The 25338-nt window shown below is 44.3% G+C and overlaps 1 protein-coding gene across 2 annotated transcripts in view; it reads right to left on the reverse strand.

Annotated features, from left to right (window-relative positions):
- rsph9 (radial spoke head component 9) overlaps positions 1-25338 on the reverse strand; it is a 93538-nt gene that overhangs the window by 51648 nt on the left and 16552 nt on the right. For both annotated transcript variants that reach the window (XM_041188765.1, XM_041188766.1), the window contains exon 4: positions 17509-17655. In XM_041188765.1, the coding sequence (XP_041044699.1) occupies positions 17509-17655 (147 nt within the window). The remainder of the gene's footprint in view (positions 1-17508; positions 17656-25338) is intronic.

Genomic DNA, 25338 nt, shown 5'->3' on the forward strand with positions numbered 1-25338 from the left:
GTCCCGGGCGAAATGCACAAAGTTTTGTGCCCTCACGAAGATGCCATCCGCGGATGCATTTGTGGGTGAAGGTTTGTGATATCCCACAGAGAACACCAGTGGAGCCCTGAATGAAGCCACTGGTGTAGAAATTGAGCGCCCCTATCACTTGCACGACCATGGGCAGTGGATGCCCTCCATGTCCACGTGGCGCCAAATCCTGCAGTTGCTGGCAGATGTGACTGAGCAGTTCTCTAGACATGCGGAGTCTTCGGCGACACTGGTTCTCAGTCATCTGTAGGAATGAAAGGTGGTATCTATAGACTACGCGTCAAGCTAGGCACTGAGCAGCAATGGTTAGCTGTGGCTCTTTGGCAGCATGTGTGAGAGCCCCAGCAGCCTCTTCTTCCAGAGGGAGTTGCTCCTCCCTCTGCACAGCCAGGTGCCTCAGTCGCTCTTTTCTCTGTCGCCTTTGCTCTCTGTATGCCATGAGGCATACAGCTAGTTCACCAAACTCCATGATCCTGATGTACTCCTCCTGCAAGATGAAAGAAAGTGACTACTTGGGTGGCCAGAGAAAAGTGCTGCCCAAAACCCCAACTTCCTCCGCTCCGTTCCACCTGACCAATCGGCGGCAGCTTTGCCCATTGGACTGCATGCTGTGCTCTCAGCTCAAGCACAGGCATTCTCCTAATCCACACTATAAGGCTGCACTGTTAGCTTGAACCATGGGGAAGACTGATCCAAACTGGGATGATGCATCCACTGTGAGTGGCAGAGAGGGCGGGGCTGTGAGGAGAGTGGGAGAGGGGGCGTGGAGATTGTATAACTTGCCCAGTCGCTCGACTGCTCTGCAGTCCACTAAAACACTCAATAATTCACCCTGTGCCCAAGGGGTGAAAAGCTCTGGGGCACTTGGTGGCACTTTGATGCCTCTGCGTTGCTTGAATGGGCAGATAAGCTAGAGGCCCGATTCCAATCATATCAATGTGGCTGCGCCTGAACTGTCTCAGCCACAGAGGAATAGTCACTTTATACAATGTTTCCCTAATATTTGGCCACTTCCCTCGCCCATCCCCCTCACCCTGCATGTGCTTGTGCGCTACCTTCAACCGCAGGGCAATCTTTCCACACCACCCCCCCCAACCAAACAACGCGCCTCAGCCTCGAAGTCCAACAGGCATCCCTCATGAGTGCTGCGCGACGTTACTGTGTACTCACCTCCGAGTTCCCCTCAAAGTGCAGCCCGCCAAGTGCCTTTTATACGCTGTTGTGAAACAAGTCAACATGATTGGGGTAGATGATCCAGCAGAGGGGTGGGATGAGTCCGGCAGACTAGCCTTACGATGATATGCAGATGTATTACAATGAAGTTCCCCCGTCTGATGGTGGGAAATGCAGCCCGCCAAGAACGAGCTGAGTGGACGATCACAAACTGGTTTCACAACGTCATGAAACTAATTTTTGGCCTTCTCGCTATATTGTCTGCTCACACCACCAAACATGCCCTACACCAGCAGGCTCAGGCAATTTCGCCCTTAATTTTACCAGCCCTTCATCTAAGCCACTTCCATATCCCGAACTATTTGTTTCTTGTTTGCCAATTAACTTTCTACCCCAGCTGCTACATTTCCTCTTTTACCAAAACCAATATTTTTGTAATGCAACTTATTAGCTGTCTTCTGAAAATCAAGATAAACTACATCCTCTGCCTTCCCTTTATGAACATACGAATTAGGAGCAGGAGTAGGCCATTTGGCCCCTCGAGCCTGCTCCGCCATTCAATAAGATCATGGCTGATCTTTATCAATCCAATCAGTTGCTTTTTCAGAAAGCTTCATTAAATTAGTCAAACCATGTTTCTTTTGACAAAGTTGCACCACAAGTACTGTGTTAAGTTCCGATCACTTCAGCACAAGAAAAACACCTAAGAGCTGGAACTGGTATCAGGAGGACTATGAAGGTAATCTTTATCAAGAGAGGAATGAGTTACAACAAAAAAGATTTGAAAAACTCAGGCTTTTCAGCCCCAAGAGGAGGTAAATAAACAAAGATGTTTTAGAAGTTTAAAAGTTAATGGGAAAAAGTGGAATGGAAATTCTGCAGCACCACTTTGTTAAAACGAGAGTGCAGGCAAGGGCATGGGTACAAAGTAGTTCAGGGCTAACAATCTGAAGCACATTTTCAGACATGGTGTCAACACCTGCTATGGTGTGCCAGGTAAGATACTAGAGACAAGGTACTGGAGTTACTCAAAGGACACTTGGATATTTGCTGAGGGATTGAGCTAGACAGCCCAGGCCGCCTCCCTCAGCTGTATTTAACCTTTTTTTTTGATTCACTCTGGGATGTGGTTGTTGCTGGTAAAGCTTGAATGAACTGTCCACCCCATCGCCCTTGAGAAGGTGGCAGTGAACTGCTTTCTTGACAATTGAATGGCTTGCTAAGCCATTTCAAAGGACAGTTAAATTCTTGTGGTTCTGGAGTCACATAGATTAGACTGTGGGGATGGCAAATAACCTTCCTTCCTTCCCTGAAGGACAGTGGTGAACCAGATGGGTTTTTACAATAATCCATAGTTACCTCATGGCCACCATTACAGATACTGGCTTTTTAATTCCAGATTTTTAAATTAATTGGATTTAAATTCCCCAGCTGCCATGGTGGGATTTGAGTCGGATCATTAGTCCAGGCTTCTGGATTACTCAGATAATCACCATAAGACCGTTATCTTTGTGAACCTTGATGGTGCTTCACAGGTTAGATCTTGACCTTTTCCCTAGGTTTCTCAATTTCAGAAATAGTTATAGCAAAGGTAAGTAATGAAGATAATCCTGAGCATCAGGAACTTGTTATAAAGAAGGCTGAAAAGGAATGACTAGGAAACAGTGGGGTCCACCTCTGAACCACCCTAGAATTGATGATCATAGGAAATTTATTTTGAGGCTAGTAAAGCTTTTAGGAAATGGAAGAGAACTTCGAATAAAAACAAAAACAAAAATACCTGGAAAAACTCAGCAGGTCTGGCAGCATCTGCGGAGAGGAACACAGTTAACGTTTCGAGTCCGAATGACCCTTCAACAGAACTGTTGAAGTTCTGTTGAAGGGTCTTTCGGACTCGAAACGTTAACTGTGCTCCTCTCTGCAGATGCTGCCAGACCTGCTGAGTTTTTCCAGGTATTTTTGTTTTTGTTTTGGATTTCCAGCATCTGCAGTTTTTTGCTTTTAGCTGAGAAGTTTGAATAAACTTCCCATTCCCTTTAAGCAACTTGGACTTTCTTTGGAAACGAGACTTTGAGATGATATAGTTAAATTTCAAGATTATGAAAGGAGTCAACAAAGTTAACACAGGGAAATCATTTGTTACAGGGGATGACTCAAATACCAACATCCAGGTTAAGAATGAGGAAATTAGGAGTAAAACAGGAAATGAGACAGAACGTTTTCACCTATAGATGAATAGAATTACGGAATAAATTATCTGGGAAGGTCACTGAAGCAGAGAAAGAAGTTTAAGGTTGTTACTGCTTTGAAATTACTGTAGATATAATTCGCGAACAATGCTCAATGTGTTTGTAAGAAATTCCTGTCTGTGAAGGTAACACAAATATTAACCATTGTCGTTTGGTGTTTTCCCCTTATATTGGTATTCTTGCAAAATGTCCTGATGAGTGCAAGACGAAAAGCTTCACCATGTCTTTTTTTTCAGTAATAATTAACTATTGTATTAAATAGTCTAATTTCTCTAACGAAATAGGGGACAAGTGTGCAATGCTCAGTATCAGCTTGGCTCAATTGGCAGCATTTTTGTCCCCGAGTCAGCAGGGCATGCGTTCAAGCTTTATTCGGGACTTCTGTGCACAATCTAAGATGACACTTTGCAAGGCGACTGAGGAAATTGTATTAAAAACAAAAAACACTGCGGGTACTGGAAATCCAAAACAAAAACAGAATTACCTGGAAAAACTCAGCAGGTCTGGCAGCATCGGCGGAAAAGAAAAGAGTTGACGTTTCGAGACCTCATGACCCTTTGAAAGAACTTGAGTGAATCCAAGAAAGTGGTTTAAGGTGTGTGTGCGGGGAGAGAGAGAGAGAGAGAGAGAGAGAGAAGTGGAGGGGGGTGGTGTGGTTGTAGGGACAAACAAGCAGTGATAGAAGCAGATCATCAAAAGATGTCATAGACAACAGAACAAAAGAACACATAGGTGTTAAAGTTGGTGATATTATCTAAATGAATGTGCTAGTTAAGAATGGATGGTAGGGCACTCAAGGTATAGCTCTAGTAGGGGTGGGGGGAGCATAAAAGATTTTAAAATATTTAAAAATAATGGAAATAGGTGGGAAAAGAAAAATCTATATAAATTATTGGAAAAAACAAAAGGAAGGGGGAAGAAACAGAAAGGGAGTGGGGATGGAGGAGGGAGCTCAAGACCTAAAGTTGTTGAATTCAATATTCAGTCCGGAAGGCTGTAAAGTGCCTAGTCGGAAGATGAGGTGTTGTTCCTCCAGTTTGCGTTGGGCTTCACTGGAACAATGCAGCAAGCCAAGGTCAGACATGTGGGCAAGACAGCAGGGTGGAATATTAAAATGGCAAGCGACAGGGAGGTTTGGGTCATTCTTGCGGACAGACTGCAGGTGTTCTGCAAAGCGGTCGCCCTGTTTACGTTTGGTCTCTCCAATGTAGAGGAGACCACATTGGGAGCAACGAATGCAGTAGAATAAGTTGGAGGAAATGCAAGTGAAATGCTGCTTCACTTGAAAGGAGTGTTTGGGCCCTTGGATGGTGAGGAGAGAGGAAGTGAAGGGGCAGGTGTTACATCTTTTGCGTGGGCATGGGGTGGTGCCATAGGAGGGGGTTGAGGAGTAGGGGGTGATGGAGGAGTGGACCAGGGTGTCCCGGAGGGAACGATCCCTACGGAATGCCGATGGGGGGGTGAAGGGAAGATGTGTTTGGTGGTGGCATCATGCTGGAGTTGGCGGAAATGGCGGAGGATAATCCTTTGAATGTGGAGGCTGGTGGGGTGATAAGTGAGGACAAGGGGGACCCTATCATGTTTCTGGGAGGGAGGACATGTCTGTCCTTGGCTTGCTGCATTGTTCCAGTGAAGCCCAACGCAAACTGGAGGAACAACACCTCATCTTCCGACTAGGCACTTTACAGCCTTCCGGACTGAATATTGAATTCAACAACTTTAGGTCTTGAGCTCCCTCCTCCATCCCCACCCCCTTTCTGTTTCTTCCCCTTTCCTTTTGTTTTTTCCAATAATTTATATAGATTTTTCTTTTCCCACCTATTTCCATTATTTTTAAATATTTTTAAATCTTTTATGTTCCCCCACCCCGACTAGAGCTGTACCTTGAGTGCCCTACCATCCATTCTTAACTAGCACATTCATTTAGATAATATCACCAACTTTAACACCTATGTGTTCTTTTGTTCTGTTGTCTATGACATCTTTTGATGATCTGCTTCTATTACTGCTTGTTTGTCCCTACAACCACACCAACCCCCTCCACTTCTCTCCCCTCACCCAAACCATCTCCCCCCACACACCTTAAACCAGCTTATATTTCACCCCTTTCTTGGATTCACTCAAGTTCTGTCGAAGGGTCATGAGGACTCGAAACGTCAACTCTTTTCTTCTCCGCCGATGCTGCCAGACCTGCTGAGTTTTTCGAGGAAATTGTATTGTCAGAGATGCTGCCTTTGGAGGAAACGTCAAACCTATCTGCCTGCTCCCACAGTTCAGATGGATACTTGAAACCCCCAGGGTTTCTGGCCAATATTCCTCTCTCGACCCAAGACCAACAGAAACAAAAAAACCTGCTGGGCCTCTTGCTATTGACCGTAACATTCCACCACCACCTCCAGCCCACCATTACATCAACAACCCCAAGGAATTTCAGGGCTTGTTAACTTGAAGTAGTATTGTCATTAATCATTATTAGCAATGTCCTCGATCATGCAGTTTAAACTGTATGTCTTCTGATTAATGTTAAAATTCTTCAAATTCAAGCCTGTTCTTGGGCCCAGTAACAGGGACTAGGAGAGGGAGTACATAAAAGCGATAGTAAAGTTCAATACCCTGCTGTCCTGACACTTTCCTGTAAACAGTTCCCCTGTGACCGAGTTGACCCCCTTCCCCACCCACCAACCCCAATAAAGCTGAGATTGGAGCAAAAAACATGCAGTGATTAATGAACACTTGCAATTTAAATTGACAATTCAAATAGGCTCTGCTAGTGAATTATGTTAAATCCTTTCCCTGTCACTGACCAGCCCTCATACACATCCCATGAGATGGTTCACTTTTTAAGTAGGAAATTGTGAAAGAAATGAAATTATGAAATGGCAACGGGGAGTTGTAAAAATGTTGATTTTCGTCTTAGGCTCTGTTACAGTAAATGTGAACATTACTGTAAAGGGGATAGTGCAAATAATGTAGTGGCCCCTGCTTAGAAATGGGTGCACATGACAGTGAACACACCACAATTCTCCACTGTCTCATTACCCGAAACTTCAACAACAACAAATTGCATTAATATCGTAAACGTTAAAGGGAGTTTCATGTGAAACTCCTGTGAGAATTGGAGCAGAAAGCCTGGAGAATTCAAAAGCCACACAGTGACTGTAGCAACAGAACAGCAATTTCCAGTCCTTATGCAGAATGGCTCAGGTCAACTATACATGGAGGAAGCCAGGGTGTAAAGTAGGAGCAGGAAAGTTTCAGGGAAAGGGGACAATGAACAAGCGAAAGAAGGATTTTGAAGCCAGGGAATGGGATGAAATGGTTTAGGAAAAGTGATTCAGCTTTAACGGGTGAGATATCAGCCCTACCTCCCTATGCTGCGAGCAGTGTGAGAAGACCAGCGGCGGCTGCATCGGGCAATGATGGACAAGCAAAAACCACCAATGAGCCTGCCAGCCAATAAATGAGGGATGACATTAAATAAATGGAGTAAAATCAGAGATGTGGGTTGAGATGGAGCACTTCTTGGGCACCCAATGCCCACCTGATATGGTTTTCAGCTGGCCATATAAACAGGTGCACAGCATACATAGAGTCATAGAGATCTACAGCACAGAAAAAGGCTCTTCGGCCCATTGAGTCTGTGCCAGTCAAACAAGTACCTAACTATTCTAATCCCATTTTCCAGCACTAGGCCTATATCCTTATATGTCATGGCAGCGCAAGTACACTTCCAAATACTTCTTAAAAGTTATGAGGGTTTCTGCCTCTACCACCCTTTCAGGCAGTGAGTTCCAGATTCCCACCACCCTCTGGGTGAAAAAATTCTTCCTCACATCCCCTCTAAACCTTCTGCCCCTTACCTTAAATCTATGCCCCCTGGTTATTGATCCCTTCACCAAGGGGAAAAGTTCCTTCCTGTCCACCCTATCTATGCCCCTCATAATTTTATACACCTCAATCATGTCCCCCCTCAATCTCCTCTGCTCCAGGGAAAATAATCCCAGTCTATCCAATCTCTCCTCATAAGTAAAACTCTCCAGCCCAGGCAACATCCTGGTAAATCTCCTCTGTACTGTCTCTAGTGCAATCATATCCTTCCTATAATGTGAATTCCAGAACTGCACACAATACTCTAGCTGTGGCCTAACCAGCGTTTTTTACAGTTCCAGCATAACCTCCCTGCTCTTATATTCTATGCCTCAGCTAATAAAGGCAAGTATCCCATGCGCCTTCTTAACCACCTTATCTACCTGTCCCGTTACCTTAAGGGACCGGTGGACATACACACCAAGGTCCCTCTGATCCTCCGTACTTCCCAGGGTCCTACTATTCATCGTGTATCCCCATGCCTTGTTTGTCCTGCCCAAGTGCATCACCTCACACTTATCCGGATTAAATTCCGTTTGCCACTGATCAGCCCATCTGACCAGCCAATCTATATCCTCCTGTAATCTAAGGCTATCCTCCTCAGTATTTACCACCACAAATTTTCGTGTCATCCACGAACTTACTAATCAACCTCCTACATTCATGTCTAAATCATTTTTATATAACACAAACAGCAAGGGACCCAACACTGATTCCTGTAAAACCCCACTGGACACAGGTATCCAGTCACAAAAACACATCTTGACCATCATCCTCTGCATTTCTGCCGCTTAGCCAATTCTGGATCCAATTTGTCAAATTGCCTTGGATCCCATGGGCTCTTACTTTCATTATTAGTCTCCCATGCGGGACCTTATCAAAAGCCTTGCTGAAGTCCAAGCAGACCCCATCAAATGCATTGCCCTCATCTACACACCTGGTCACCTCTTCGAAAATTTCAATCAAATTGGTCAGACATGACCTCCTCTTAACAAAACTAGGCTGACTGTCCTTGATTAATCCCTGTCTCTCCAAGTGTAGATTAATTCATTCCCTCAGAATTGCTTCCAATAATCTTCCCACCACTGAGGTTAGACCGACCTGTATTAGGGCAGGAGGCTGTCTAACTATGTAAATTTGGATACTAAACTGTTTTAAGACTCTGATTGTAATGTTGAAGCACAGATAGGCAAAGCCCATTTTTAACTGAGCAGAGAATGGCCTATCCAGCATTCTTCAAACAGGCTCTTGGTGTCCACTCTTCAGGAAACTCCTAACACCACCAAAACACTACTATCTGTCTGTGCTTACCCTTTTCGGGATCAGCTATGTCCTCTCAAGTCCAACCTTACAGCTAGCACAGCCTAGGTGCAGACCAGATCTGTCTGGCTCCCTACGACCAACTTGTACCCATCTGGCATACACTGCTCAGCGGCTGCATTTAAACCTGAAAGTGCTTCAGGCCTCCTGATGCAGATTTCAGGCATAAGCTGTAAAAATCTGCCCACTCCCCACCCCTACCCCGCTATGAGTTTCAGTGACTTAAACTAGCCGCACTACAAGCTGAAGAAGCTCAACTTATAGTTTAAAGAAGATAAGGAGGGCAGCAAAGGATAAATCCTTGGAGGGAACAAAATTGCAGGGCTGTGGTGAAAGAGCAGGGAAGTGGGTCTAACTGAACAGATCTATGAATGAGCTGACACAGGCATAATGGGCTGATTAGGCTTTTTCTGTCAGGTGGCCTTGTCAGGCATTACATTCTGTTTGGAAAACTGTAAAACGTTGGAAACATACGGCAACCTCTGTCAGCATCTGAAAAGGCAGGTTAATGTTCCAAGTGGGGCCCTTCTTCGAAGCTATTCTGACAGAGTCCTGCTTGAAGCATTAAGCTGTCTGTTATTCTTCAGATGTTGGCTGACCTATGGGACATTTTCTGTTTTGTTTGCTGATTTGCAGCATTTGGAGTTGCCTTGCTATCTCTGGAGACCTGTTCTGTCGCACTGCCTGCATTAGTCCGTTATTTTTAATAGCTGGCCTTCAAGTCAGCCCACAGAGCTTTCAGCATTTGTGAATTAAATTAGATCATTTATGCAAGAAAGCTCTGATGGCTCATAGAATGCCCAGAAACAACAAATGAGTTGGAAAAAAATTGGGGCTGCATTTACTGGAGTACAAAGGGGTAAAGGGAGAGATCTAAAAGAATCATTTGAAATCTTAGGCCAGAATTTCTCACAGTTGTTCCCTTCAAGGAACTTCTGGGCATATGAAATGGTTTGGAAGGGTAAATAATGAAAGAGTATTTCCATTAGTCAGTCAGTCTATCAGTAACAAGGGGACATAAATGTAAGCGTATTACCTGTGGTATAAAGAGGTAAAATTAGAAGAAATTTCATTTATTAGAATACTGGAACATAGGAGGAGGAGTAGGCCATTCAGCCCACTGAGCCTGCTCAATATGATCATGACTGATCATCCACTTCAATGTCTTTTTCCCACACTTTCCCCATATCCCTTTGTGTCATTGGTATTTAAAAATCTGTCAATCTCTGTTTTAATCATACTCAATGAATGAGCTTCATGGCCCTCTGGGGTAGAGAATTCCAAAGATTCACAGCCCTCTGAGTAAAAGAGTTTCTCCCCATCTTGTTTCTAAGTGGCTTCCCTCTTACTTTGGAATTGTGTCCCCTGATTCTAGACTCCCAAACAGAGGAAACATCTTACCTGCGTCTATCCTGTCTGTCCCTTTTAGTATTTTGTAGGTTTCAATTAGATCACCTCTCATTCTTCAAGATTCTAGAGAATACAGGCCCAGTTTCCCAATCTCTCTTCAGAGAACAGTCCTGCCATGCCAGAACAAGTCTGGTGAACCTTTGTTGCACTCCGTCTACAGCAATAATATCTTTCCTAAGGTAAGGGGGCCAAAACTGCACACGGTACTCCCGATGCAGTCTAACCAAGGTTCTATAAAATTGAAGTAAGACTTTGCTTCTGCTGTACTCAAATCCTCTTGCGATAAAGGCTAACATATCATTAGCCTTCCTAACATATAGAATATGGAATGTTTGACTACATGTGTCTATTGAAGGCAAGTTGAGGACGATCAGATAAACATAGAGGGGAGAAAAGTATTAACAGATGCAGGAATCGTTCAGGGAAATTAGCTTTTCTAGTTCTTGAGTTTAGCCAGCACCAGCACAGGTAGAATGGCTGATATAGTCTCGTTCAAAGCTGAAATGGCTATGATCCTACTAAAGGCCCACTACACTGGCAGGATTTCTTGCACTGGCACTGTAACATTCTGATATTTTTTTGAATTAAGTGTTAAACCAAGTAATGTCCACAACAGCAGGCAAACTGTCAATGGACAGGAACTAGCACTGTCAATGCTTGGTTCAAATCTGCTGGGAGATGAGCTAGATTACCTCTCATTCTGGATTTCTTGTGAGAAAGACCAGCCTGACCTTGCTCAGCTTTGGAAACTGAGGTCTTTTCAACAACTCTCGACTTTTTCAAGGAAGCTTTACAAGGAGGTTCTAGGTCTCCAAGGGCCCAAACACTCATTTCAAGTGAAGCAGCATTTCACTTGCATTTCCTTCAACTTAGTCTACTGCATTCGTTGCTCACAATGCGGTTTCCTCTACATTGGAGCGACCAAAAGCAGACTGGGTGACCGCTTTGCAGAACACCTTCGGTCTGTCCGCAAGCATCACCCAGACCTCCCTGTCGCTTGCCATTTTAACACTCCACCCTGCTCTCTTGCCCACATGTCTGTCCTTGGCTTGCTGCATTGTTCCAGTGAAGCTCAACGCAAACTGGAGGAACAGCACCTCATCTTCCGACTAGGCACTTTACAGCCTTCCAGACTGAATATTGAGTTCAACAATTTTAGATCTTAAACTCCCTTCTCCATCCCCACCCCCTTTCCATTTCTTCCCCCTCCTTTTTGTTTTTCCAATAATTTGTATCGATTTTTCTTTTCCCACCTATTTCCATTATTTTTAATGTATTCCACCAATCATTTATCTATACCTTTTATGCCCTTTTAGTCTTATTTCACCCCACCCCCACTAGATCTATCTGTACCTTGCTTGTCCTGCTATCCATTCTTAATTAGCACATTCGTTTAGATAATATCACCACCTTCAACACCTCTTCGTTCTTTTGTCTGTGACATCTTTTGGTTATCTTCTCCTATCACTGCTTGCTTGTCCCAACAAACCCCGCCCCGCTTCACTCCCCACCCCCTCCCCCTTAAACCAGCTTATATTTCACCCCTGTCCTATTTTTACTTAGTTCTGTTGAAGGGTCATGAGGACTCGAAACGTCAACTTTGCTCTTCTCCGGCGATGTTGCCAGACCTGCTGAGTTTTTCTAGGTATTTCTGTTTTTGTTTTGGATTTCCGGCATCCGCAGTTTTTTATTTTTATAGTTTTATATTTTTGTTTTTATTTCAAGGTTTCCAATACCCTTTGTGTGAAGAAATGCTTCATAACTTTATGTTTGAAAGAATAAAAGCATAAAAGATGTCAGAGATCTGAAATAAAAACAGAAAGTGCTGGAAAAACTCAGAAGGTTTGGCAGCATCTGTGGAGAGGGAAACACAGTTAACATTTATAGTCCCATATGACTTTTCTTTGGAACTTTGGATGCTGCCAGAGTTTTTCCAGCACTCTCTGTTCTTATTTTACATTTGAAAGGCCTAGCTTAATTTTAAGGGTATCTCCCCTTGTTCTGGACTCCCATAGACTCATTGACGTCTACAGCACAGGAGGAGGCCATTCTGCCCATTGTGTCCGCACCAATTAACAAAGATCTCACTACACTAATCCCATTTTCCAGCTCTTGGCCCATAGCCCTGGAGGCTATGGCAACGTAAGTGAATATCTAAATACTTCTTAAATGTTATGAGAGTTTCTGACTCAACCACCCTTTCAGGCAGTGAGTTCCAGACTCCCACCACCCTCTGAGTGAAAAAATTTCTCTTCAAATAGCCTCTTAGCCTTCGACCTCTTATATTGATTTTATGCCCCCTGACTATTGACCCCTCTACTAATGGAATAATTGTCTTCCTTTCCACCCTGTCTATGCCTCTCATAACCTTATACACCTCCATCAGGTCCCATCTCAACCTTCGTTGCTCCAAGGAAAACAACTCCATCCTATCCATTATTTCCTCATAGCTCAGACCCTCCAGCCCAGACAGCATCCTGGTAAATCTCCTCTGCACCCTCTCCAGTCCAATCACATCCTTCCTATAATATGGTGACCAGAACTGCACTCAGTACTCCAGTTGTGGCCTAACCAGCGTTTTATACAGTTCCAGAACAACCTCCCTTCTCTTGTATTCTATGCCTCGGCTAATAAAGGCAAGTATCCCATTTGCCTTCTTAACCACCTTATCTACCTGCCCTGCTACCTTCAGGGATCTATGGATTTGCACACCAAGGTCCCTCTAATCTTCAGTACTTTTCAGGGTCCTACCATTCATAGTGCAATCCCTTGCCTTGTTCGCCCACCCCAAGTGCAATACCTTACACTTTTCCAGGTTGAATTCCATTTGCCACTGCTCTGCTCACCTGACCAATCCGTTGATGTCCTCCTGCAGTTTATGGCTATACTCCACACTATTTGCGACCCTACCAATTTTCATGTCATCCACGAATTTCTTGATCATACCCCGTACATTTAAGTCTAAATCATCCAAGTACACCACAAACAGCAAGGGCCCCAGCATTGAGCCCTGCGGAACCCCACGGGAAACAGACTTCCAGTCACAGAAACATCCCTCTGCTTCCTGCTTCTTGGCCAATTTTGGATCCAATCTGCCATTTTGCCTTGGATCCCGTGGGCTCTTACTTTCTCGACCAGTCTGCCATGAGGGACCTTGTCAAAACCCTTACTAAAGTCCATGTAGGCCACATCAAATGCATTACCCTCATCAACACTCCTGATTACCTCCTCAAAAATTTCGATCAAATTTGTCAAACACGACCTTCCCTTAACAAATCCATGCTGACTATCCCTAATTAATCTGTGTTGACGTTTCGAGTCCTCATGACCCTTCGACAGAACTTGAGTTCGAGTCCAGGAAAGAGCTGAAATATAAGCTGGTTTAAGGTGTGTGTGTGGGGGGCGGAGAGATAGAGAGACAGAGAGGTGGAGGGGGTTGGTGTGGTTGTAGGGACAAACAAGCAGTGATAGAAGCAGATCATCAAAAGATGTCAACGACAATAGTACAATAGAACACATAGGTGTTAAAGTTAAAGTTGGTGATATTATCTAAACGAATGTGCTAATTAAGAATGGATGGTAGGGCACTCAAGGTATAGCTCTAGTGGGTTTTTTTTTAATAATGGAAATAGGTGGGAAAAGGAAAATCTTTATAATTTATTGGAAAAAAAAGAAGGGGGAAACAGAAAGGGGGTGGGGATGGGGGAGGGAGCTCACGACCTAAAGTTGTTGAATTCAATATTCAGTCCGGAAGGCTGTAAAGTCCCTAGTCGGAAGATGAGGTGTTGTTCCTCCAGTTTGCGTTGGGCTTCACTGGAACAATGCAGCAAGCCAAGGACAGACATGTGGGCAAGAGAGCAGGGTGGAGTGTTAAAATGGCAAGCGACAGGGAGGTTTGGGTCATTCTTGCGGACAGACCGCAGGTGTTCTGCAAAGCGGTCGCCCAGCTTACGTTTGGTCTCTCCAATGTAGAGGAGACCACATTGGGAGCAACGAATGCAGTAGACTAAGTTGGGGGAAATGCAAGTGAAATGCTGCTTCACTTGAAAGGAGTGTTTGGGTCCTTGGACGGTGAGGAGAGAGGAAGTGAAGGGGCAGGTGTTGCATCTTTTGCGTGGGCATGGGGTTGTGCCATAGGAGGGGGTTGAGGAGTAGGGGGTGATGGAGGAGTGGACCAGGGTGTCCCGGAGGGAGCGATCCCTACGGAATGCCGATAAGGGGGGTGAAGGGAAGATGTGTTTGGTGGTGGCATCATGCTGGAGTTGGCGGAAATGGCGGAGGATGATCCTTTGAATGCGGAGGCTGGTGGGGTGATAAGTGAGGACAAGGGGGACCCTATCATGTTTCTGGGAGGGAGGAGAAGGAGTGAGGGCGGATGCGCGGGAGATGGGCCGGACACGGTTGAGGGCCCTGTCAACGACCGTGGGTGGAAAACCTCGGTTAAGGAAGAAGGAGGACATGTCAGAGGACATGCTACATTCAAAAACAGTTCCTCTGACATGTCCTCCTTCTTCCTTAACCGAGGTTTTCTACCCCTGATATCTCTTCCTTTGCCTTCCTCAATAGCCTGGGATACATCTCATCCAGGCCTGTGGTTTATCCACTTTTAAGGCTGCTAAACCTGCTAGTTCCTCCTCTCTCAATGTTGATTTCCTCTACTATTTCACGTTCCTCCACCCTGATGTCTATGTGTGCGTCATCCTTTTCCATTGTGAAGACTGACGCAAAGTACTCACTGAGGACTGCACCCACGTCTTCCAGGTCAACACACAGGTTACCTCTATGGTCCCTAATTGGCCCTACTCTTTCCCTACTTATTCTCTTGCTCTTTATATATTTAAAAAACCACTCTGGATTTACCTTTATTCTACCCACCAATGCTTTCTCATGCAGTCTCTTAGCTTTCCTAACTTCCTTTTTAAGTTCCCCTCTGCACTTTTTATACTCCTCCAGGGACTCTGTTGTATTGAGCCTTCAGTGTCTGCCATAAGCTTCTCTTTTTCCCTTTCTCCTAACCTTTATGTCCCTTGACATCCAGGGTTCTCCAGAATTGGTCCCCACTTTGTCTTTACAGGAACATATTTGCCCTGTATTCTCAATATTCTCCTTGAATGCCTCCCACTGCTCTGACACAGTTTTATCTGCAAGTAGCTGCTCCCAGTCTACCTGGATCAAATCGCATCTCATCTTAGTAAAATTAGCCTTTCCCTAGTTTGGAACTTTTATTCCCAGCCCAATCTTATTGTTTTCCATAACTATCCTAAATCTAACTGAGTTATGGTCACTATCTCCAAAATGCTCCCCTTCTGATACACTTTCCAACTGCTCGGGCTCATTTCCGAATATTAGGTCCAGAACTGCCTCCTGCCTTGTTGGGCTTCCTATGTACTTGCTAAAAATGTTCTCCTGGGTGCAACTTAAAAATTTTCCTCCCTCCCTACCTTGCATACTAAACCATCCTAGTTAATATTTGGGCAGTTAAAATCCCCTACTATTACTGCCCTATTATTCTTACACTTCTCTGAAATTTGATTACATATTTGATCCTCTATCTCTCCCTGACTGTTTGGGGGCCGAAAGTACACACCCAACAGTGTGTTTTCCCCTTTTGTGTTTTTTACGGCTTAATTTGATGATCCTTCCAAGATATCATCCATCCTCACTGCTATAATTGATTCCTTGATCAATATTGCAACCCTCCCTCCTCTTCTGTTCCCCTTTCTATCTAGACTGAATACCCTATAACCAGGAATGTTGAGCTGCCAACCCTGCCCTTCTCTTAGCCAAGTCTCGATCATAGCTATGATATCATACTCCCATGTGCTTACCTGTGCCCTCAGCCCGTTTGTCTTATTCCTCAGGTTCCTTGCATTAAAATATATTCCATTTAGCCTTACTAAACTAACTTCTTTGTTATCTAGTCTATGTTTCCTCTGCCTTCCAGACTCACTTACTAGCGTTTTAACTTCTAATTCCATCTCAGCTTCTCTCCCCCTCTGAACTATTTTTCAGGATCCCATCCCCCTGCCAATTTAGTTTAAATCTGCCCCATCAGCATTGGCAAACCTCCCCGCGAGGATGTTGGTCCCATTCCTGTTCAGATGTAACCCGTCCAGATTGTACAGGTCCTACCTCCCCCAAAATGGTCCCAATGCCCCAGGAATCTAAAGCCCTCCCTCCTGCACCATCTCTCCATCCACAAATTCATCTGCTCTATCCTTCTGTTCCTATACTCACTACTTGGTGGCACCGGGAGCAATCTGGAGATTACTACCTTTGAAGTCCTGCTTTTCAATTTCCTACCTAACTCCCTAAAGTCTGCTTGCAGGACCTCATTTCTCTTTCTTTCTATGTTCTTGGTCCCAATATGGAACATGGCCTCTGGCTGTTCACCTTTCTCCTTCAGAATGTCCTGCAGCCGTTCTGTAACATCCTTGTCCCTGGGACCATACCATCCTAGAGTCACATCTATGGCCACAGAAGTGCCTGTCTACTCCCCTCACTAATGAATCCACTGCCACTATTGCCCTTCCACACTTCTTCCTCCCTCCGGGAACAACTGGACCACCCACAGTGCCATGGCTTTGGTTCTGGTTGCCCCCCACAGAGGAACCTTCACTCTCACCGTTTTCCAAGACCAAAAAATGATTTGCGAGCAAGATGTACTCGGGGGAATCCTTCACTACCTGCCTGGTCCCCTTCTTCTGTCTGGTGGTCACTCATTTCCTCTCTGCTTGCACTTCCTTAAGCTGAGGGGTGACCATGTCCTGAAACGTGCTATCCACAAACTTCTCAGCCTCATGAATGCACCGTAGTGCCTCCAGCTGTCGCTCAAGGTCCAAAACCTGAAGCTCGAGTTGCTCCAGTTGGAGGGACCTCCTGCACACATGGTCATCCAGGCCGCCAGCAGCGCCTGGGGATTTCCCACATAGCGCAGGATGTGCAAATCATGGGACTGAGCTCCCCAGACATCTTAACTAAATAGAATACGGACCCTTGCTTTTATTTTACACTTACTCCTACTTGTGTATAGACTAGATGATAGATCCTTCTCTCACACTCTCCTCTAGGTGCTGCTGATGGCCTGTCCCAGGATCCTCCTCCTGCATTCTCCTCTAAGGGCTGTTGACTGTTTGGCTCGGGATCCTCCTCTTGCACTCTTCTGTAGGTACTGCTGACTACCTGTCTCATGGTCCTCCTCTCACACTCTCCTCTAGGTGCTGCTGACTGCCTGTCTCAGGGTCCTGCTCACGCACTCTCCTCTAGGAGAACCTCCAATCCCTAACCCGACAAATTAGTTTCTATTTATCTACCCTAGCAAATGCTTTGATCATTTTAAACATTCTGTTAGATTGCCCCTTGATCTTTTATCAAGAGACTGCAAACCTAGTCTATAAAACCTCTGCCCATAATTTTAACTTTTGGCTCCATAGTTCTGGAAAAAATTTCAGTGACTTACCTTTCAACTCATCATCATCAAGAGAATTGAGAAAATCAATGGATTCCTCCAAATTGGCTTGTAAAAGCAGTGACTTCTTCTTCAGTATTAATGGTGTGGTGAAGTGAAGATAGGATTGTAACTTCCCAGCCTCGATTATTGACAAACCTGAAGCCAAATGCAGGGTGGAGAATGTTATTAAACTGAGTGTGCCTCCATGAAGCGTTCAACTGTCTAAAGAATCACAGTACTGTAATCATCGAATAACTCACCAAACAAGGAGTATTGTAAAAATAAAACTTGCATTTCTAATGCACCTTTCACAACTTCTGGATGTTCGAAAGCACTTTACAGCCAATAAAGTGCTTTTTTGAAGCGTAGTCACTTGTAATATAGTTAACATCACAGCCAATTTGCACACAAGCTCCCACAAACAAAACTGATATAAAAAGCCAGATCATCTGTTTTTGCTATTGGCTGAGGGATAAATATTGATTAGTAGAGTAAGGAGAAGTCCTTGCCTCTTCATTGAACTAGTGCCATGGGATCTTTTATTTCCGCATGAGAGAACAAACGGACTTCACTTTAACATCACATCCAAAAGTCTACACTGGAGTGTCAGGCTGTATTATGTGCTGCAGCATCTGAAAACCATGATTTCCTAACTCAGAGGTGAGAATCTGAACACTAAATCACAGTTAACATATATATGTCACTGGCTCAGAAGCCAGGCTGCACTGGATAGATGCTAAGGCGGATGATGCCTCCTCTGGATTAGAACTGCATTTATCTCCCTCTGTCAATCCTGTGCCTGACTCTCATCAAAATACCCACCAGCCCCACACTTAGGAATCACCAAATCAAATTACCGAGGATTCCTCATAAGTACTGTTTTAGTTTGTTTGATCTCGGGATGCACAAATCCCAGGAGGTGACAATGAGTCAGTGCAAGACATTTTCACAGTCACACCTGGAATACCATGTACAATTCTGACTGCTGTAGTCCGAAGAAGATATGAAGGCCTTGGAGGCACTGCAGAGAACAGCAACCAAACTGATGGCTGGCTTAAGACATCTGAGCTACGAAAAGAGTTTAAAGAGTCTGGGACTGTTTGAAGGGAAGGTGTTAGCTAGAGATTATTCAAGTATCCTTTCAAATTCCTCAAGGGAACAGATGGACTGAGTACCGTTAATATGTTTGATTCTCACAAACTCCAAAACTATGTTCATGCTTAGAAGAGGGACAGTACGAAAACAAGTTAAATGAAACTATTTCGTGCAGACAATGAGGAAACATGTGGCTCAGGAAGTGGGAACATGTAAGATGAACTAGGAAGCTGGACTAAAAGCAAAATACTGTAGAAGCTGGAAATCTGAAACAAAAACAAAAATTGCTGGAAAAACTCAGCAAGTCTGACAGCATCTGTGGAGAGGAAGACAGAGTTAACGTTTCGAGTCCGTATGACTCTTCTTCAGAACGGAAAGCTGGACTGCCTCATGCTGATCAAGGAGGTGCATTAGTGCGAGTTACCTAGAGGTATGTTTTTAATGGATCTTTAAGGAAGACAAATAAAAACTTATGGAAATTTTGCTTGGAGGTTGGGGGGCAATTCATTTGTGTGACGCTGCTTCCAGCTTCTGGTGGTGCTATGCAGACTTATGGTGATTCCACAGAGACAGACAGATAGCAATATTTTCCATTGACATCACTGAACTAACCGATATGGGTCACACAGGCAGCATCGGCAGAGCTGCCTGTCCCCTGGAATTGACTTAGTTGGCGTAATGCTGCCAGAGGCGGAGCCGCACAAACAAATTTCACCCCCAGTTGCCTTAACTTGAGAGGGTTGAAAGATGGTGGCAGTGGTGAGAATTCTTGATTGCATAATCAGATATGGGATGTGGCTAGAATAGGTTTCATGGGTTAAATGGCTGTTTCTCTACTTATTTAACTTTTGAAACCTTTTCTCAGGAGATGAAATAGGCATCTCTAAGGGACTAGGTTGTACTAGGAAGCAACATTAAAGGACAATACAATATTCAATAATAAATACTCCCTGCCTTCCTCCTGGGTTTATGAAATTTTGAATCTTTATAAACATTTTGTATAGTAAAACACCTCCCATAATTTCAAAGTCTCCTTCAACTGCACCTCCCAAACCATGACCTCTACCACTTAGAAGGACAAGGGCAACAGGTGCAAGGGAACACTGACAAGTACAAGTTCTCTCTTAATCACAACCATCCTGACTTGGAAATATATCACTGTTCCTTTACTGTTGTTGGATCAAAATCCTGGGACTCCCTCCCTAACAGGGAGTACCTTCACCTCATGGACTGTATCGGTTCAAGAAGGGTTTTTTGATGAGAGTCAGACACAGGGCTGACACAAAGATAAATGTAGTTCTAATCATCTAATCACCATCCACCTTAGCATCTATCCAGTGCAACCTGGCTTCTGAGCCATCTACACACACATGCTAGCTATGATTCAGTGTTCGGACTCTTGCCTCAAAGTTCAAAACCATGGCTTTAAGTCCTACCCCAGCACATAATCTAGGCTGACACTCCAGTGCAGTCTTTTTCCTGAAATTAGTAAATACAAAAATATTAAATTAAAACAATTCGGAGCTGAAAATAGCAATAGATGAAGAATGAGAGCATGTGACAACGACATAACTGAAGACTTAGCATCTGGGAAGGCTTTTGAGGACAGGGAATGTTAGTTCCTTCTGTCAGCTCATGGTAGCACGCCTATCTACTGGTGTGTGAGTTGGTAAACAAGATATTGCAGACACAGAGACCAATGTAAGATGAAGCACACACTGTTTATTAACACAAGTAACAGAGCACCAACACAATGTGTGCTTCTCCAACCAGGCCCTGTCTAAACTACTGATTAACATTGCAACCCGCGCTACGCAGCCATTGGGTAATACAATCACATGGTCAATCTGCTTACATTCTCTTAAAGGTGTATTGCACCTCAGATTACCACATCCTTCCCCCTTTATTAGATACTTCCAAACCAATGGGAGTTCCTTCTACATGTGGTGTAGACTCCAACGGGAATGCTTGGCGCATCCTTTCTTGTAGATCTGTTTCCCTTTCCCTGAGGTGATCTACATGTCTCATAATTATCTGGCCTTCGACTGACATGTGATAGGAAAGGGGTCCTGTCGCAGCACTAACTTCACCTGATAGCCATTTGGGCCCATCTCCAAAGTTCTTTGCAAAAACTGTCTCCAACAGTGAAGTTTCTTTCACGAGTGTGGTAATCGTGTCCATTTCTCTGGGCCTCCTGACATCTCTCTACCCTCCCCCATAAATTCAGCCTTGAGACTGAAACATGTCTCTTCATCAATAACTCTGCAGGGACAGTACCGGTCGTTGTATGTAGCGTAGTCCTATAGCTGAATAGGAAATGTGACGATCTAGTTACAATAGAGTCTCCTTCCAGTTTTTTCATTCAGACTTGAAGGTCTGGACTGCCCTCTCGGCCAAACCATTGGATGCAGGATGGTATGGCAAGGTCTTAACATGGTGAATATCAGATACTATTATCTCTGGTAACCCGTGTATTGAAAAACTATGATGCAACCTGTCTATGGTGGCAGCAGATGTGGGTGATCTCACCTCGTATCCATCCATCCACTTCAAGTGAGTGTCTATAAATCAAAAGGAACATTGTGCCCAAAAAAAGACCTCACATAGTCAATGTGGAGGAGGACCCATGGCCTTCCTGGCCATTCCCAGGGGTGCAATGGAGCAGAAGGGGGTAATTTCTGTACCCTTTGGCACTGGATGCAGCTATTGACTAAGTTTTCGATTTCTGAATCCATCCCTGGCCACCATAAGTAGCTGCATGCCAACATTTTCATTCTGGAGATACCGGGGTGAGCAGTATGCAATTTGGTCAATAATGGCTCTCCACCTCTCAGAGGCACAATGACTCTCGCTCCCCACAGCAAGATGCCATCCTGGCAGGTGAGTTCGTATCGCCTATTAAATAGGGCTTCATTTTGTTAGACTTTGGCTCGTCAGACCATCCCTGCAAGATTTGTTCCCTGACATGAGACAAAACTGGATCACGGTCTGTCCACTCTCTTATTTGTTTGGCATGTACTGGTGATGAATCCAGAAAGTTTAATAACAAGACAAGTTCTTGAGGAATTGGGACATTCACATTGCTATCTTATAGAGGCCATCAGCTCAGTGCATCAGGATTTGCAATCTGATTTCCCAGCCAGTGGATAAAAGTTTATTCGTAAGCAGCTAGAATCAGTGCTCACCTCTGGATGTGTGCCAAGGCAATTGGGAGTATTGCCTTATCTTCTGCGAAGAAGCCTAATAGTGGCTTGTGATCGGGTACAAAGGTAAAGTGGCGACCATGGATGTATTGGTGGAACTTCTTAATGCCAAATACTATGGATAAGCCTTCTTTCTCTATTTGTGAGTATCTTCGTTCTGCAACACTGAGTGTTCTTGAGAAGTAACCAATGGGCCGTTCAGAACCATCTGGTGGGAGAGTAACTGCCCCTACTCTGTAAGGGAACACTTTGCAGGTCAAAATTAATTCTTTCTTTGGGTCGAAATGTACCAACAAGGCCAATGAACATAGCAACTGCTTTACTGTCGTAAAAGCCTGTTGTTGTGGAGCTTGCCAAGTTCACCTGTGGTTTTTCTTGAGTAAACCGTATAATGGAGCCAGTACTGTTGACAAATTTGTGAGGAAATGGCCATAAGTTAACCATTCCCAAGAATGACTTGAGTTCTATGGCATATTTTGGTGCTGGCACCTCATGACTAGCTCTCACCCTGTTTTCTACTGGGTGAAGGTCCTGCGAGTCGACCTTTTGGCCCAGGTAAACTACTCCTTTTGCTTGGAACTTTTGCTTTTGCTTTTCAAACATATTCCGGCTTGTGAGAAATGCTTTACTACCTCCTTAAGGTTAGCCAGGTGTTCTTCATCAGTTTGTCCTGTTACTAGGACACCATTGAGATAAACCACCACATGGGGCAGACCTTGAAGTAAATTTTCCATAGTCCTTTGGAAAATGGCACAAGCCGATGAGACTCCGAAGGGTAACTGGGTAAACTGGTAACACCCCTAACGTGTGTTGATAGTCACAAAATCCTGAGAGGCCTTTTCTAGCTCGATTTGCTGGTTAGTGTGGCTCATGTCGAGCTTTGTATATGCGGTTTCTCCTGCCAGCTTGGAGTACAATTCATCAATTTTTGGTATAGGATGCCTGTCAAGTCTGGCCACTTTATTAACAGTCAACTTGTAATTTCCGAATATTCACACACTCTGGTCAGGTTTTAGTACTGGAACTATGGGTGCTGCCCATTCGGAAAATTGTAGTGGCTGTAAGACTCCCAATCTTTCCAGCCTGTCTATTTCGACATCAACTTTTTCTCATAATGCATAGGCGACTGGCCTCACCTTCAAGTATCTGGGGCTTGCTCCAGGATCCACTTGGATTTTAGCTTGCAGCCCCTGAATCTTCCCAAGCTCTTCCCTGAAAACAGAGGTGTATTTCTATAGTAATTCTTGCAGACTCAGTCCACTACAGCTTTACTTCCTCAAGCCGGTTCCGACCAAGTAGGCTTGGACCCTCCCCTGCTACCACTATTAGGGATAAATTAACAGACTGATTTTCATCCTGTACTGGAACCTTGCATATACCTCTTATTCGCATGCCTTCACGAGTATATGTCTTTCATTTAGCATCTGAATTTTCCAGATTTAATGAGTGGTCTTCTCCATTCAGATATTTAAAGGTATTATCCCCTATAACTGTTGTGGATGCTCCTGTATCCCTCTCCATTCGGATGGGTTTCCTGTAAACTTCCACCATGATTAGCTCTCATTTACCCATTTCGAAGTTTTGTAGTGAGTAATAATCTGACTCTGTTTCTTTTGGTTCCTCTATTATGTGGATTTCACCATTTCTACATTTTTGCTTAAAGTTTTGCCTTGATCTGTCTTTACAATATTACATAATGTGCCCATTATGATGACAGTAGAAACAGTTGAATCTTTTAAATTGTCATTTGTTTGCAGGCTGTCTGGTTCCATTTCTGCTGTTATTATTGTGGGTTTTCTCTGTTAAACTATTTTGCTGGTCTGTTAATGGTGGCTGTTTCCTGCCCTTTCAGGGAGCCTTGCGCTTACACACTATTTCCAATCGGTGCTTCCATCCCGATGCGAAGGATGGCGCCATTTTGTGCTCCCTTGATTTCTCCTGAGTTCCTGACTGCGCTTTCCATTGCGAGCGCCAACTCCAGTGCCTTGCTGAAGTCTAAATTCATTTCTGACAACAACCTTTTTTGAATGTCGTCTTCATTAATCCCACATACTAATCAGCCTCTTAACATGTCTTTTATCAACGTTCCGAACTCATAGTGCTCTGTCAGTTGTTTAAAGGCTGCTACATAGCAAACGACTGTCTCTCCAGGGGCGTGACACCTCAAATTAAATTTAAAATTCTACATTGTTACTGAGGATTTTGGCTGAAAGTGGCTTTTCACAAGATTTACCAACTCATCAAAGCTCATGGAATCTGGGGCGTTGGGTGCCGTTGGACTACAAATTAGGCTGTATGTTTTACTGCCATATGTTGATAAGAGGATCGCTCGATTCTTCTCCTCCTGCAATATGTCATTGGCCAACAAGAAGAATATAATGTGACCAGTCGTCAGTGGTCTGATCAAACGGTTCGATACAGCCAAACTGTGGCGTACTGGAGGAAGATAACTTTGACGACTATGATGAAGGCTGTACTTACAATCACCTGCAAGGTCCGGCTGATTTACCTCTATTGACCTTCTGCGGCTTTCTTTGGTGTTGTTGACTGGTCTTGATTTGCCTTGTCGGCAATTATTATGTTCCTTCTGTCGGGTCGTTTTGCTCAGCGAACATGGTTGCATGCCTATCTACTGGTGTGTGAGCTGGTGAGCAAGATACTGCAGACGCGAGACCAATGTAAGCTGCTGTTTATTAACACAATTAGCAGAGCACTAACACAATGTGTGCTTCTCAAACCAGACCCCATTCTAAACTACTGATTAATATTGTAGCCACGCTACACAGCCATTGGGTAATACAATCACGTGGTCAACCTGCTCACATTCTCTTAAAGGTGTATTGCACTTCAGATTACACCAGGGAGAAAGGTAGCAAGGGAGAGGAGTGTTTAGGGATAGAGTTCCAAAATGTGGGTTGAAACATCTGCCATCAGGGATGGAGTGGAGAGAGAAAGAGGGAAAATGAGCAGGAGGAAAGGATGGAAAGGAGGCCAGAATTGAATGGTTGCAGCATAGAGCTGCAGAGGTAAGGCATGGCCAGTCTGGGGCTAGGTCAATGGATCTGGAGGTCAGTGAGCAGAAGCAGGCAGGTTTGGTGTTTGGATGGGATGCAGCCTGGAGAACCTGAGAAGGTAATAGAGGAAGAGGATGAAGCGAAGCACAACAAAAAAGACTTAATGAGAAAAGTGGATATTTGTACATTTTGTCCTTATCATTTTTGTAGCTACCAATTAATTCAGAACAGTCCTTCCTGGAGTGAGCTGCTCCAGTGACATGAAGCATAGAAATTTGAACAAGAGGCTGCACAGGGACCAGCAGATTGGCATCCAATCTGGTCCTGGTTTCCAACCTGGAGAATTCCTTTAAGTTCGTTCACTGGTCGCTTCTCTATCTGATCTCAATAGGTTGTTAGCATGTGGTTAATCCTCAGTGACATTTTGAGCTGTCCAAGGCATTGCTTCAAGCTAAAACACAGAAGTGGTAAAAAGTGGCATGGCATTTCTCACATGTGTTATGGCCATGTGAGAAAGGGATAAAAAT

Source organism: Carcharodon carcharias, chromosome 5 (genome assembly GCF_017639515.1).
Source record: "Carcharodon carcharias isolate sCarCar2 chromosome 5, sCarCar2.pri, whole genome shotgun sequence".
Classification (NCBI taxonomy): domain Eukaryota; kingdom Metazoa; phylum Chordata; class Chondrichthyes; order Lamniformes; family Lamnidae; genus Carcharodon; species Carcharodon carcharias.